This window comes from Macaca nemestrina, chromosome 1 (assembly GCF_043159975.1).
Source record: "Macaca nemestrina isolate mMacNem1 chromosome 1, mMacNem.hap1, whole genome shotgun sequence".
NCBI lineage: Eukaryota > Metazoa > Chordata > Mammalia > Primates > Cercopithecidae > Macaca > Macaca nemestrina.
This window is the reverse complement of record NC_092125.1, coordinates 223,788,670-223,804,849: the sequence shown is the minus strand read 5'-3', so window position 1 is coordinate 223,804,849 and position 16,180 is coordinate 223,788,670. Positions and strand designations below refer to the sequence as shown.

General features: G+C 42.8%; 1 protein-coding gene across 14 annotated transcripts in view; it reads left to right on the top strand.

Annotated features, from left to right (window-relative positions):
- LOC139364414 (kinesin family member 1B) overlaps positions 1 to 16,180 on the top strand; it is a 178,600-nt gene that overhangs the window by 38,658 nt on the left and 123,762 nt on the right. For all 14 annotated transcript variants that reach the window (XM_071100985.1, XM_071100974.1, XM_071100980.1 and 11 more), the window contains 3 exons: positions 7,471 to 7,547; positions 9,740 to 9,919; positions 14,058 to 14,123. In XM_071100985.1, the coding sequence (XP_070957086.1) occupies positions 7,471 to 7,547; positions 9,740 to 9,919; positions 14,058 to 14,123 (323 nt within the window). The remainder of the gene's footprint in view (positions 1 to 7,470; positions 7,548 to 9,739; positions 9,920 to 14,057; positions 14,124 to 16,180) is intronic.

Below are 16,180 nucleotides of genomic sequence, written 5' to 3'. Positions count from 1 at the left end.
GTGGTGACTTGTCCTAGACAAAGCCTACATGCTGATTCCATGTGACCCTGGGAGTGGGTACTAAATTTGTAACAGCTTGTGGGTGAAAATATTGTTTATATGTTGAATGTGTTTGTTAATTACTATAATTCCATTTTTTAAAAATTTTTATTTTTAAAAATTAAAAATACAATTTTTTTTGTATTTTTTAGTAGAGACGGGGCTCACTGTATTAGCCAGGATGGTCTCGATCTCCTGATCTTGTGATCCGCCCGCCTCGGCCTCCCAAAGTGCTGGGATTACAGGTTTGAGCCACCGCGCCCGGCCTATTTTTTGTATTTTTTAGTAGAGACGGGGTTCACTGTGTTAGCCAGGATGATCTCGATCTCCTGATCTCGTGATCCCAAAGTGCTAGGATTACAGGCGTGAGCCACTGTGCCTGGCCTATAATTCCATTTTTATGTGTGTGCTTTCTGTGAAACAAATTAGAAGTCCAACATACTATTTTAGCTCAGTTGACCTTGCTACTGTGTTAATTATGCCCAGTCTTTCAGTAATACAATCCTCTCTCTATTTTTTTCTGTGAATGTTGGTAAAATCTACTAGTATTTTATGTATATATTGCACAGCTATACACTGTTTTTCTTTTTATGCTCTTGAAATTGGTACAGAATTTAATCAGAATTGTACATGACACATGGAGAGCATTCATCTGAGTCCTTGGTATAGGGCAGTGTAAGTGTAGAGGATCCGTAAGACGTGGTCCAAGCACTTTCAAGATACATGATGTTGGGGGAGCACCAGAGATTTGTGGACACATTTAAGTAAGGTCTTGAGTGTCGTATTTTGACTCTTGCCAAGAAACAGGCTCTTGGCTGGCTATGGTGGCCCACACTTGTAATCCTAGCGCTTTGGGAGGCCAAAACAGGAGAATTACTTCAGCCCAGTAGTTTGAGACCAGCTGGAGCAACCTAGGGAGACCCTGTCTCTACAAAAAAATAGACAAATTAGCTGTGCATGTTGGCACATGCCTATGGTCCCAGTTACTCAGGAGGTTGAGGTGGGAGGATCAGTTGAGCCCAGGAGGTCAGTGACTGCGTGAGCTGTGATCTTGCCACTGTACTCCAGCCTAGGGTGACAGAGCAAGACCCTGTCTCTAAAAGAGAAAAGAAATAGAATCCTTACATTGTGCTTTAGTTTATCAATTAGTGAACTTTTCTTTTTTTGTTGTTTTTTATTTTTTGTAGAGATGGGGTCTCACTGTGTTGCCCAGGATGGGTCTCAAACTCGTGGACTCAGATGATCCTCCCACCTTGGCCTCCTAAATTGTTGGGATTACAGGCATGAGCCACTGAACCTGGGCCTAGTCAGTTTTTCTTACCTTGGTTTTTCTTTACCTTGGTTTAAAGATCAAATGGAATATTATCATACCTACTGAATATTGAGAGTTTAAAACAAGGTAAAATACCTATTTAAGAAAAATTAACACATGTGTAAGTGTTTCACTCATTTAATTCTGTAAACTAGGTATTACCTCAATTTTAGAGAGGACACAGAAGTGCAGTCATACCCAAGGTCACAAAAACACCTAAATACAGTATTTCTTAACTTTTTTTTTTTTTTTTTAAACCAAGCCTCGCTCTCTTGCCCAGGCTGGGGTGCAGTGGCGCAATCTCGGGTCACTGCAACCTCTGCCTTCTGGATTCAAACAGTTCTCCTGCCTCAGCCTCCCAAGTAGCTGGGGTTACAGGCGCCTGCCACCACGCCTAGCTAATTTTTGTAAATACAATACAGTATTTTTAAATTGTTCTTTCATATGTTTAGAATATTAGACCAGGCATGGTAGCTCATGTCTGTAGTTCAAGCACTTTGGGAGGGCAAGGAAAGAGCATTGCTTGAGCCAAGAGTTTCAGTCCAGCCCAGGCAACATGGCAGAGCCCCATCTCTACAAAAAAATTTTAAAATTGGCTTGGCATGGTAGCGCATGCCTGTAGGCCCAGCTGCTTGGGAGGCTGAGGTGAGAGATTCACTTGAGCCCAGGAGTTGCAGGCTGCAGTAAGGCATGGTTGAGCCACTGCACTCCAGCCTGGTTGACAGACTATGACACTGTCTGGGGGAAAAAATTGAATTTGTTGTTGATAGAAGCAGTTATTTTTAAAGCAGCTTGGGGGCAGGTGCAGTGGCTCACACCTGTAATCCTAGCACTTTGGGATGCCGAGGCAGGTGGATCATCTGAGGTAAGGATTTCAAGACCAGCCTGGTCAACATGGTGAAACCCTGTCTCTAGGAAAATACAAAAATTAGCCAGGCATGTTGGTGGCTGCCTGTATCCTAACTACTAGGGAGGCTGAGAGGGGAGAATCACTTGAACCTAGGAGGCAGAGGCTGCAGTGAGCCGAGATCGTGCCACTGCAGTCCAGCCTGGGCAGCTGAGCTAGACTGTCTCAAAAAAAAAAAAAATAAAATAAAATAAAAAATAAAATCAGCTTGGTTTTGAAGATGTAAGTTAGGAAAATCTGTTAGCTTCAGAAGCTTCAAAAGTCTGGGAGAAAGGAATATTGAGGAAGAGGAAAAGGATTTCCTGTGAATTGAGGAAGTTAGCTCATTGGTGTAGTTTTTCTTTCTTTTTTTTTTTTTCTTTTTTTACTGAGGAGAAGAGAACAAAAGGATAAAATCTGAGTAGCCTTTCAGTCATTCTTGGTAGAATTGGTAGCTAAAAGGCTGAGTGAAATATGGCTTAAAAGCTTTATTGGCTGGGCACGGTGGCTCATGCCTGTAATCCCAGCACTTTGGGAGGCCAAGGTAGGTGGATCACCTGAGGTCAGGAGTTTGAGAACAGCCTGACCAACATGAGGAAAGAAACCCTGTCTCTACTAAACGTACAAAATTAGCCGGATGTGGTGGTACATGCCTGTAATCCTAGATACGTGGCAGGCTGAGGCAGGAGAGTTACTTGAACCCAGGAGGCGGAGGTTGCAGTGAGCCGAGATCCTACCATTGCACTCCAGCCTGGGCAACAAGAGCAAAACTCCGTCTCAAAAAAAAAAAAAAAAAAAAGCTTTATCATTTATTTTTTGGCCCTGTCTTATGGTGCAGAGGCCTAAAAGTTTTTTGACAGCAAATTTTCTAGAGGCTAGGAGTGTTTATTATAACCATGTTTTTGAGCGGTGAGGACTACCTCAGAGGGCATGCCTTGTCTCATCATTGTTCTTATTGCTAAGCTACTGAAACCTAGAATCTGACTCACACAATATGACACTCATTTCCGTTTTCTTGGTAGAGTTTGTGTGGTCATTCATCTTTTAGGAACTATAGTCCTCCTAGTTCCCACTTTTATTTTTATTTATTTTTGAGATGGAATCTTGCTGTGTTGCCCAGGCTGGAGTGCAGCGGTGCAATCTTAGCTCACTGCAACCTCTGCCTCCCAGGTTCAAGCAATTCTCCTGCCTCAGCCTCCCAAGTAGCTGGGACTACATGTGCGTACCACCATGCCTCCCTAACTTTTGTATTTTTTGTAGAGATGGTGTTTCACCATGTTGGCCAGGCTGGTCTCAAACTCCTGACCTCAAGTGATCCACCCTCCTCGGCCTCCCAAAGTGCTGGGATTACAGGCGTGAGTCACCGTGCCCAGCCATCAGTTTCCACTTTTAAATGAGAATTTTTTGTTTCTGTGGGTTTTTTCTTTTGTTGTTGTTACTTGAGACAGGGTCTTAATCTGTCACCCAGGATGGAGTGCAGTGGCACTATCTTGGCTAACTGCAGCCTGGACCTCCCTGCGCTCAGGTGATCTTCCTGCCTAAGCCCCCTGAGTAGCTGGGAGTACAGGCACACACCACCATGCCTAGCTAACTTTGTATTCTTTGTGGAGATGAGATTTCACCATGTTGCCCAGGCTGGTCTCAAATTCCTGTACTCCAGCGATCCTCCTGCCTGAGCTTCCCAAAGTGCTGGGATTATAAGTGTGAGTCACCGAGCCAGGCCATAAAGACAGTTTTTTTTTTTTTGAGATAGAGTTTTGCTCTTTTTGCCAAGGCTGGAATATGGTGGCGTGATCTTGGCTCACTGCAACCTCCCCCTCTCGGGTTCAAGTGATTCTCCTGTCTTAGCCTCCCGAGTAGCTGGGATTACAGGTGTGCCTTACCACGCCTCACTGATTTTTTATATTTTTAGCAGAGATGGAGTTTCACCATGTTGGCCAGGCTGGTCTGCAACTCCTGACCTCAGGTGATCTGCCCACCTCAGCCTCCCAAACTGCTGGGATTATAGGTATGAGCCACTGTGCCCGGCCCATAAAGAGAGTTTTAAACAATGCCTATAGTATGATTTTAGCGGGGTGGCCACGTACATGTACGTGTGCACATGTATTTCCATGAGAATGCCTTCCTGCCTTTAGCCTTGACAATGCTGCATGTAGGGAATAAGCATTTAATGATGGTGTCTTGGCTAAGAGTGTGAACTCTGGAGCCAAACTCTCCAAAATTGCATCCTGAATCTGCCACTAGCTAGCTCTGGAGCCATGAATAACTTATTTAACCTCTCTATTATGGTTTATTTATCTGTAAAATGGGGGTAATGAAACATCTACCTCATTGAGTGCTTGGGAGCATCAAATAGGTTAGTAGGTCTGGTATGATGGCTCATACCTGTAATCCCAGCACTTTGGGAAGCTAAGGCATGAGGGTGGCTTGAGCCCAGGAGTTCGAGACCAGCCTGGGCAGCATAGTGAGACTCCCATCTCTACAAAAAATAAAAACAATTAGCCGGGTGTAGTGGCATGAACCTGTGGTCCTATCTACTCCAGAGGCTGTATGGGACACAGAATATCACTTGAGCCCAGGAGGTTGAGTCTGTAGTGAGTTGTGATTGTACCACTGTACTCCAGTCTGGGCCACAGAGTGAGACCCTGTCTCAGAAAAAAAAAAGGTTACTAGACATAAAGTACTTATGGCTCAGAGTAAGTGTTCTGTGAATGTTAGCTGGTTTTTAAATCTTGTATTTAATACCTCTTTGGTTAGAAGTACACTTCTTTGCTTGGATTACCATTTGCATGTGGAGAGATGTTCTTTCTAGAACCATGTCTCCTTGTCACATGATTATGTACAGTGTGAGCTTTATTAATACTCTGTCAGCATTTGAGGTTGGAACATAAATGCGTGGCTATGCCCAGTGGAATCCAGCAAGAGCATCGTAGCAACTGTTGCTATTTGTGTACTGAGCAACAGCTGTCTGAGACAGATTTATTTTTTAATCCTGATCTCACTAATAGCCTGGGATGTGGCCTTCCCTCAAAAGAGTGGATTGGTTGAGATGTCCAGTCTTTGAGGAGATTTCATGACCACATGCCATAAAGATTCTGTTTCATGTGAAATCTGAGGAACTAAAGCTTTGTGTATATGAGTGAGGGAGAAAGATTAAGCTTTAGCATTCATAGTCAGTCCCTGAAATGTAGTGTGACTGGATTAATGACACGAGAAATCACTTTTAATGTAGGTGGTGAGATTTCATGCATTTCAGTCAAAAAAGTAATTTTGCTGTAATGTGGTTCATTTCCAAATTTTGGCTGCTAACTTACCTAGGATGGATAAACATTATCACGGAATATTTACTGAGCATCTACTAAGGGTCTGTTCTGAATACTGGTAACACGCAGTTAATTACACTCCAAAGTGACTTAATCTGTGATCCACTATATACTACATTACATACATACACACACTCTAATCATTTACATACTCATCAACCTTAGATTTCAGAAATAACACTATATTTGTAGTAAATGCTTCATTACCAAATGCTTTTCTGAAGTACATAGTAAGATCTTTAAAAAGAGCTTTCATGGCCAGGCGTGGCGGCTCACACCTGTTATCCCGGCACTTTGGGAGGCCAAGGTGGGCGGATCACGAGGTCAGGAGATGGAGACCATCCTGGCTAACACGGTGAAACCCCGTCTTTACTAAAAATACAAAGAAATTAGCCGGGCGTGGTGGTGGGCGCCTGTAGTCCCAGCCACTCGGGAGGCTGAGGCAGGATAATGGCGTGAACCCGGGAGGCGGAGCTTGCAGTGAGCCGAGATTGTGCCACTGCCCTTCAGCGTGGGCGACAGAGCGAGACTCCGTCTCAAAAAAAAAAAAGCTTCTTTCAAATAGTAGTTGGACTCATTCAATACTTTTCTAATTTTCATTTCTCTTTTTTTTCTTGAGATGAAGTCTTACTCTGTCACCCAGGCTGGAGTGCAGTACATTGATATCAGCTCACTGCAACCTCTGCTGCAACCTCTGCCTCCTGGGTTCAAGTGGTTCTCCTGCCTCAGCCTCCCCAGTAGCTGGGATTATAGGCACACACCACTATTCCTGGATAATTTTTGTATTTTTGGTAGAGAGGATTTCACCATGTTTGCCAGGCCAGTCTCGAACTCCTGACCTCAAGTGATCCACCTGCCTTGGCCTCCCAAAATGCTGGGATTACAGGCGTGAGCCACCGCGCCCAGCCCCATTTCTGATGTGTTCCAGTATTTCAAGGCTTAACAGGTGCCTTAAAATAGTAATGTGGGCCAGGTGCGGTGGCTCATGCCTATAATCCCAGCACTTAGGGAGGCCGAGACATGCAGATCACCTGAGATCAGGAGTTCGAGACCAGCCTGGCCAACATGGTGAAATCCTGTCTCTACTAGAAATACAAAAATTAGTCGGTTGTAGTGGTGGGTGCCAGTAATCCCAGCTACTTGGGAGGCTGAGGCAGAATAATTTCTTGAACCCGGGAGGTGGAGGTTGCAGCGAGCTGAGATTGCACCACTGCACTCCAGCCTGGGGAATAGCGCAAGATTCTGTCTTCAGAAAGAAAAGAATAGAAATGTGGTTCATTTCCAAATTTTGGCTGCTAACTTACCTCAGGAGGATAAACATTGTCACAGAATATTTACTGAGCATCTACTTTATAGCAGGGTCTGTTCTGAATACTGGTAACACGCAGTCAGTGCTGTTGTTCTGGTTTTTCAAGTTCCATGTATAAATTACCTCTTAAAACTATGATTATTTTCATTCATTCATTCCTTTTTGAGACGGGGTCTCAAAATAGGCTGGAGTGCAGTGGCTTGATAACAGCTAGCTACATCCTCAAACCTCCAGGCTCAAGCCATCTTCCCACCTCAGCTTCTTAAGTAGCTGGGACTGCAGGTGTGTGCCACCATGCTCAGCTAGTTGTTTTTTTTTTTTTTTTTTTTTTTGGTATTTTTTTTGTAGAGACAGGGTTTCACCATATTGCCCAGGGTGGTCTTGAACTCCTGACTTCTAGTGATCCGCACGACTCGGACTCCCAAAATGCTGAGATTACAGGCATGAGTCACTGAGCCAAGCCTATTAATTTTTGGTTGCCCTATTCAGATTTAGTGGTATGAATTTACTGATTGGGATGTTTTGAACACACAGAATAACATGTTTAACTAAAGAACTAGTAATTGAGTGACTTATACAATGAAACGTTTTTATCTTCTAGGTATTATTAACCCAAAGAATCCAAAGGAAGCTCCAAAGTCCTTCAGCTTCGACTATTCCTACTGGTCTCATACCTCGGTGAGTACCCTCATGCCACAGTGCTTCCAGCTCCTGCCTCCTTTCCTCTTTCCTTGCCAATTTGTCTTTCCTCTTAGCTGAGCAGTTCCAAGTTTTGCTTCTTAAGTGTTGTCTAACATGAGTTCATTCTTTGATATAGTGATATAGTATTTTCATTCATAAAGTATTTGGGTTGATGGAAAGTTTATGCACACATTTATACATAAATATATACACATATATACATATAGAATGTATTTAGTTTACACCAAATTTATACTGCATGTACACTAAATTTATACTGATTTAGACATTTCTCAAAGATTTATTTATCAGTATCTTAGGATCCTCATTACCAACATTATTGCCCATTGATCTTAGGAAATGCCAAATAATAATAATAATAATTATTATTATTATTATTTTTCTTTTGAGACGGAATTTCACTCTGTCGCCCAGGCTGGAGTACAGTGGAGCCATCTCAGCTCACTGCAACCTCCGCCTCCCAGGTTCAAGTGATTCTGCCGCCTCAGCCTCCCGAGTAGCTGGGATTACAGGCGCACAGCACTATGCCCAGCTAATTTTTGTATTTTTAGTAGAGACAGGGTTTGACCATTTTGGCCAGGCTGGTCTCGAGCTTCTGACCTTAAGTGATCCGCCCGTGTCTGCCTCCCAAAGTGCTGGGATTACAGGTGTGAGCCACTGCGCCTGGCCGGAAATGCCAAATTAAAATTGCTTAGAGTACTGTTAATTTTAAGTTGAATTTTGAGGAAATGGCCAGCAAGATTGGAATGACTACAGAGAAATTGTTTTTTTTGTTGTTGTTGTTAACCAGGCTTGTCTTGAACTCCTGACCTCCTGATCCACCTGTCTTGGTCTCCCAAAATGTTGGGATTAAAGGCGTGAGCCACCACGCCTGGCCAATTTTTTTTTTTTAAATTGTGGTAGAGCAATGCGGGTTTTGAACATTTTGAAAGATGAAACCCTGCCTCTACTAAAAATTCCAAAAAAAAAAAAAAAAAGTTAGTTGGGCTTGGTAGTGGGTGCTTGTAATCTCAGCTACTTGGGAGGCTGAGGCAGGTGAATTGCTTGAACCCAGGAGGTGGAGGTTGCAGTGAGCCGAGATTGCACCACTGCACTCCAGCCTGGGTGATGGAAGGTGACTCTGTCTCAAAAAAAAAAAAAAAAAGGAAAGAGGCTGCAGATCCACAAGGGAATTCCCCCAAAAGATTACCAATATTTAGGAAAATGCAGAGTAGGGCCCTTCCTGGCACCCTTACTCAGTGTGGAACCCCAAATGTTGCTGCTTCTTAGGGATTGTTGATAGAGTTTACTTCTGCATCGTTCATCACTTTGTTATATGTTTTTGGTTTTATTTTTCCTGTTTTGTATTTATTTATTGTTTTTAGACTGAGTCTCACTGCATTGCCTAGGCTGGAGGGCAGTGGCGTGATCTCAGCTCACTGCAACCTACATCTCCCGGGTTCAAGCAGTTCTCCTGCTTTGGCCTCCTGAGTAGCTGGGATTACAGGCGGGTGCCACCACACCTGGCTAATTTTTTGAATTTTTAGTAGAGATGGAGTTTCGCCATGTTGGCCAGGCTGGTCTCGAACTCCTGTCCTCAAGTGATCTGCCCACCTTGGCCTCCCAGAGTGATAGGATTACAGGCATGAGCCACTTGTGCCCGGCCCTGGGGAATAGATGTCAATAAACTATTGACAAAGCCTAATTGTCAAGGGAAGGGACTGAGAAGGGGATTGGAAACGCTGTTTCCTGAAAGCTATGTTTATTGAGAAACAGCCCAGTAGCTGGAATGAGTTCAAAGAAGTATTTTTATATGTGGACTTTGACCAATGACAATTTATTGTCATTTTCCACTTAAGAAAATCTTGGCTCTGTGAATGAAAGAGTGATACTTTTAAGGTTATAGAAAACGAAATGTAATCATGCCAGATAATTTTATATAGATATTTTTATGTATGACTGACCTGGATGACTGTGATAGTGCATGTGTTTGTGAGTGTGTGTGTGTGTGCGTGCACGTGTATTTAATGAGAAAAGTAAACTTGTGTATAGGGGGCTTAAAAAATGTGTAGTGAATTTTAGGTGACTGTTCTGATTCTAGACGCTTTTGTTTATTATGGAAGCAATCAAGTAAGTATAGGAAGAAATACGAATAAAAGGTCATTTATTTCTTCTTTTACTCTTTACAGCCCGAAGATCCCTGTTTTGCATCTCAAAACCGTGTGTACAATGACATTGGCAAGGAAATGCTCTTACACGCCTTTGAGGGATATAATGTCTGTATATTTGCCTATGGGCAGACTGGTGCTGGAAAATCTTATACAATGATGGGTAAACAAGAAGAAAGCCAGGCTGGCATCATTCCACAGGTGAAAAACAAAACAAAACACAAATTTTCTGTTCATTATTACTGTTAGTCTTAAATTGCTTTAACAGTTATTTTTATTTGACGAACATTTATTCGGGGATTATTTTATGTCAGGCACAAAGATGAACAACCCATTATTTTCCCTCAGAAGAGCTTACAGTTGAATGGGAAGGATTGACATGTACACATGTCTGTCATTAAAGGTGGGAAAGTCAGTGTTTTGTAATGATTTTGCCATATATCCAATGCCATATTATTTTATCATTTGAAAAGTGTTACCAGCTTGTTAAAGCTCTGTTCTAAGTCCTGGAGATCCCTGGGGAATATTGTTGATCTGATTTTTTTCCAAATTCCATCACCTCTGAAGAATGTGATTATTTTTTGTTTTTTTGATAGCCTTATTCGGAGATACTTTCATTTTATTTTCCTAATTTAATAGTATTACTTTAAACGTCAAACACTCTGAGATTCTCCCTCTTTTTTTTTAGAGCAGTTAATATTACTGGATTTGATCCTTTATTGTTTGGGAATGAAGAAGAGTTCTGACATAGATATTTATTTATTTTTATTTTCATTATTTGTTTCACTTAGGATTTAATGGTGAAAGACATAAGTATTTAAAAAGAACTTCATTATTTACTTATTTATTTGAGACGGGGTCTCACTCTGTTGCTCATGCTGGAGTGCGGTGGTGTGATCATGGCTCACTGAGGCCTTGACCTCCCAGGCTCAAGTGATCCTCCTGCCTTAGCCTCCAGAGTAGCTGGGACTACAGCAATGTGCCACCACACCTAGCTAATTTTTTAATTTAAAAAAATTTTTTTTTTTTTTTTTTTTTTTTTTTGAGACAGAGTCTTGCTCTGTCGCCCAGGCTGGGGTGCAGTGGCCCGATCTCAGCTCACTGCAAGCTCCACCTCCCGGGTTTAGACCATTCTCCTGCCTCAGCCTCCCGAGTAGCTGGGACTACAGGCGCCCGCCACCTCGCCCGGCTAGTTTTTTGTATTTTTTAGTAGAGACGGGGTTTCACCGTGTTAGCCAGGATGGTCTCGATCTCCTGACCTCGTGATCCACCCGTCTCGGCCTCCCAAAGTGCTGGGATTACAGGCTTGAGCCACCGTGCCCGGCCAAAAAAAAATTTTTTTTTGAGACAGAGTCTCGCTCTGTTGCCCAGGCTGGAGTGCAGTGGCTCCATCTTGGCTTACTGCAACCTCCGCCTCCTGGGTTCAAGCGATTCTCCTGCCTCAGCCTCCCGAGTAGCTGGGACAATAGGTGCCCGCCACCATGCCCAGCCATTTTTAGTAGAGACGGGGTTTCACCATGTTGGTCAGGCTGGTCTGAATCTCCTGACCTCAGGCAGTCTGCCCGCCTCGGCCTCCCAAAGTGCAGGGATCACAGGCATGAGCCACCATGCCCAGCCTTTAAAATTTTTTTGTAGAGACAGGGTCTCACCATGTTGTGCAGGCTGGTCTCAAACTCCTGGGCTCAGGATGATCTGCCTACCTTGACTTCTGGAAGTGCTGGGATTACAGACATGAGCCACTGTGCGGGGCCTAAAAACTTAAGAAAAAAAAAGATTAAGTGAGAAGATTGTATTTAAAATTTTCCTTTTATAGTCATGCATCACTTAAGGGTGGGGGTACATTTTGAGAAATGCATCATTAGTTGTTAGGTGCTTTTGTCGTTGTACAAACATCATAGAGTGTACTTACACAAACCCTACAAGGTATAAACTACTGCATACCTAAACTACATTGTATAGCCTGTTGCTCCGAGGCTGTCAACGTGTGTAGCATGTTACTGTACTGAATAGGCAATTATAATAGAATGGTATTTGTGTATCTAAACTAGAAAAGTACAGTAAAAACATGATATAAAAGATTTAAAATGGCACACCTGCATAGTGCTCTTACAGTGGAGCTTGCAGGACTGGAAGTCGCTCTGGGTGAGTCAGTGAGTGAGCGGTGAGTGAATGTGAAGGCGGAGGACATTGCTGCACACTATTGTAGACTCTATAAATGCTGCACACTTAGGCTACACTAAATTTAGTTTTAGAAACAGTTTCCTTTCAATAATAAATTAACCTTAGTTAAATTACTGTAACCTTTTTACTTTATAAACTTTAAAAATTTTTAAACTTTCTGATCCTTTTATAATAACCTTTAGTTTAAAACACAAACAGGCCCAGCATGGTGGCTGACGCCTGTAATCCCATCACTTTGGGAGGCCAAGGCAGGTGGCTACCAGAGGTCAGGAGTTTGAGACCAGCCTGACCAACATGGTGAAACCCCGTGTCTACTAAAAATACAAAAAAATGAACCGGGCATGGTGGCACATGCCTGTAATCCCAGCTTCTTGGGAGGCTGAGGCAGGAGAATTGCTTGAACCCAGGAAACGGAGGTTGCAGTGAGCCGAGATCGCGCCATTATACTTTAGCATGGTCAGCAAGAGTGAAACTCCGTCTCAAAAAAAAAAAAAACAAAAAAAACAAAAACCACACACACAAACACATTGTACAGCTGTACAAAAATGTTTTCTTTCTTCATATCCTTATTCTATAAGCTTTTTTGTATTTTTTAGTTTTTTTTTTTCTTGAGACAGAGTCTTGCTTTGTCACCTCTAGACTGGAGTACAGTGGCGCTGTCTCACTCACTGCAGTCTCCGCTTCCTGGGTTCAATCAATTCTTGTGCCTCAGCCTCCTGAGAGCTGGGACTACAGGCACGTACCACCACGTCTGGCTAATTTTTGTATTTTTAGTAGAGACGGGGTTTCACAATGTTGGCCGGGCTGGTCTTGAACTCTTGGCCTCAAGTGATCTGCCTGCCTTGGCCTCCCAAAGTGCTGAGATTTATAGGCGTCAGCCACTGCACCTGGCCAAATTTTTTTTTTTTTTTTTTTTTTAAAGACAGAGTTTCACTCTTCTTACCCAGGCTGAAGTGTAGTAGCACAATCTTGGCTCACTGCAACCTACGCCTCCAGGGTTCAAGCTCTTCTCCTGCTTCAGCCTCCAGAATAGCTGGGACTATTTTTGTATTTTTAGTAGAGATGGGGTTTCACCATGTTGGCCAAGATGTTCTCGATCTCCTGACCTTATGATCTGCCTGCCTTGGCCTCCGGAAGTGCTGGGATTACAGGCATGAGCCACCACTCCCAGCCCAAATTTTTAATTTTTGAAAAAAAATTTAAACTTTTGGCCGGGCACGGTGGCTCAAGCCTGTAATCCCAGCACTTTGGGAGGCCGAGACGGGTGGATCACGAGGTCAGGAGATCGAGACCATTCTGGCTAACACGGTGAAACCTCGTCTCTACTAAAAATACAAAAAACTGGCCGGGCGAGGTGGCGGAGCCTGTAGTCCCAGCTACTCGGGAGGCTGAGGCAGGAGAATGGCGCGAACCCGGGAGGCGGAGCTTGCAGTGAGTCGATCGCGCCACTGCACTCCAGCCTGGGCGACAGAGTGAGACTCCGTCTCAAAAAAAAAAAAAAAAAAAAAATTTAAACTTTTTTTTTTTTTTTTGAGACGGAGTCTGGCTCTGTCGCCCAGGCTGGAGTGCAGTGGCCGGATCTCAGCTCACTGCAAGCTCTGCCTCCCGGGTTCGCGCCATTCTCCTACCTCAGCCTCCCGAGTAGCTGGGACTACAGGCGCCGCCACCTCGCCCGGCTAGTTTTTTGTATTTTTTTAGTAGAGACAGGGTTTCACCGTGTTAGCCAGGATGGTCTCGATCTCCTGACCTCGTGATCCGCCCGTCTCGGCCTCCCAAAGTGCTGGGATTATAGGCTTGAGCCACCGCGCCTGGCCAAAAAATTTAAACTTTTTTGTTAAAAACTAAGATACACATTTATTAGCCTAGGCCTACACAGGGTCAGTATCATCAAGATATCACTAGGTGATAGGAATTTTCCAGCTTTCTTATAATCTTAGGGGGATCACTCTCATATATGCAGTCCATCATTGACCGAATCATGGTTATGCGGTGCATGACTGACTTTATTCTAAGCATTAATCATATCTTGATGTTTATGACATAATATGTTTTGAGACAGAGTGAGAAAGGACGTCTGGCTAATTCATTGAGCATGCATGGATAACTTAATACTCCTCTCATTTGGGCTATTCATGCCTCTCTCATTCTGCTTCCCTAGTTATGTGAAGAACTCTTTGAGAAAATCAATGACAACTGTAATGAAGAAATGTCTTACTCTGTAGAGGTGAGTACAGCCGTGAGTTGACACCATAGGCCCTTGTTTTCCATTCTCTCAAGCATCACTTAAATGGCTCCAAATTATGACTGTGGTACAGATCACTTTACCATTCCTTCATTTTTGTCCTTTTAGGCTATTTCTGGGTTTGGGGTATAATGAATAGTGTCCTGCTTTAATCTTTTTTTGGATTAAAAAGATTGCCTGGTGGTGACAGGGTCTCACTCTTGCCCAGGCCCTGGAGTGCAGTGGCATGATCACAGCTCACTGCAGCCTTGACCTTCTGGGCCCAAGCGATCTTACCCCCTCAGCTTCTCAAATAGTTGGGACAACAGGTGTGTGCCACCACCACCCCTGGATACTTGATTTTTTTGTAGAGATGGAGTTTCCCTATGTTGCCCAGGTTGGTGTTGAACTCTTGGGCTCAAGCAATCTTGCCTCCTCCACCTCTGAAAGTACTAGGGTTACAGTGTGAATCACTGAGCCCAGCCACAATTGAATCTTCGTTGATAAGTCTGTGCATTTATTTTCAGTTACTATCTTTTGTATGTTTCTTGGTTTTTAAATAATACATTTGAATTGCCAAATGCCTTTTTGGAAAGTAATGCTGTGTAACAGTTTTCAATCACATCAGGAGGGTGTAAGCACCCACTGTGTCCTTGCCAACATTTTTCAGTTTTTTAATCTTTGCTAATTTGATAATGTAAGTATTCTCTTACTTAAATTTGAATTTCTTTGATTATTAGTGTGGTTGAACATCTTGTAAATTATGCATATGCTTGTTCGTATGCATTGGGTTCACAATGTTTTTCTGATTCATTTGTGGGAACTCTTCTCCTTTAATATTGTTAATAATGGTTTTTGACAGGCATAGATTTTAAATATATATAATCAAATCTTCCCCTTTCCTACTTTTTAAATTGCTAATAAAAACTTGGAAAGTAATTATCCATCCTGTGTTTACCCTGGCTCTTTCATGAAGTCTATAGAATTACTTTATACACATTTACTTATTTGATAAATATTCTTTCTGTTTTGTATGTGCTTTAAGAAGCTGTTTTGGGGCTCACACCTGTGATCCCAGCACTTTGGGAGGTGAATGGATCACTTGAGGCCAGGAGTTTGAGACCAGCGTGGCCAACCTGGCAAAACTCCGTCTCTACTAAAAACACAAAAAAATTAGCTGGCTGTGGTGGTGCACACCTGTAATCCCAGTGACTCAGGAGGCTGAGGCAGGAGAATCCCTTGAACTCGGTGAGGCAGAGGTTGCAGTGAGCCAAGATCATGCCAGTGCACCCAGCCTGGAGTCTGTCTCAAAAAAAAGAAAGTAACTGCTGTTTCTCTCTCTCCCTCCCTCTCTCTCTCACCCCCCCCACCACCACACCCTTTTTTGGTATTCACTTTCATAGTAACTGAAATTATTAAAGTGTTCTGTTACCATGAGTCTGTTTTGAAAAAATAGGCTGCCTTTTAAGCAATCTCGAGATTTTTTTTCTTTTCTTTTTGGCATATGTTGTGATTCTCTGTAGGCTTACAGCATTTCATTCCTAGTTAATTCATTTAATTGCTTTGGAGTTTTTTTTTCTTCACCTATAAGGTGTTGCATAAATGTGTAAATTCTAAGGAATTCTGTCTTGTGACTGTCATATACCAAAAAGAGAATGTGCTGCCCTAAGCATATTTTCATTAAAATGAATTTTCTCATTGTCCCATAGTTACACTTTTTTTGAATCAGGTGATATAATTTTTGAGCTTACAGATAATAAAAGAAGATGCTCTTTTCTTTCTTATTCGAGTTCCCAGGCTTAACTTGGAGTGGAGCATAGGTTCCTAATTGACACTGTGGTTTCTTGCTACATTTGCGGGACCTCTCTACCTGCCTCTTTTACTTCCTTCCCTGTTTACTCTGCTTCACCCATACTGGCTTTTTTGCTGTTTCAAGAACATTCCAGAAACATTCCTGCTTCAAGGCCTCTACATTTACTTCTCTTCCTGCCTGAAATGTTGTTCGCTTGTATGTCATTTTGACTTAAGTTTCTCACGTTCTTCAAGTCTGCTTAAATCAC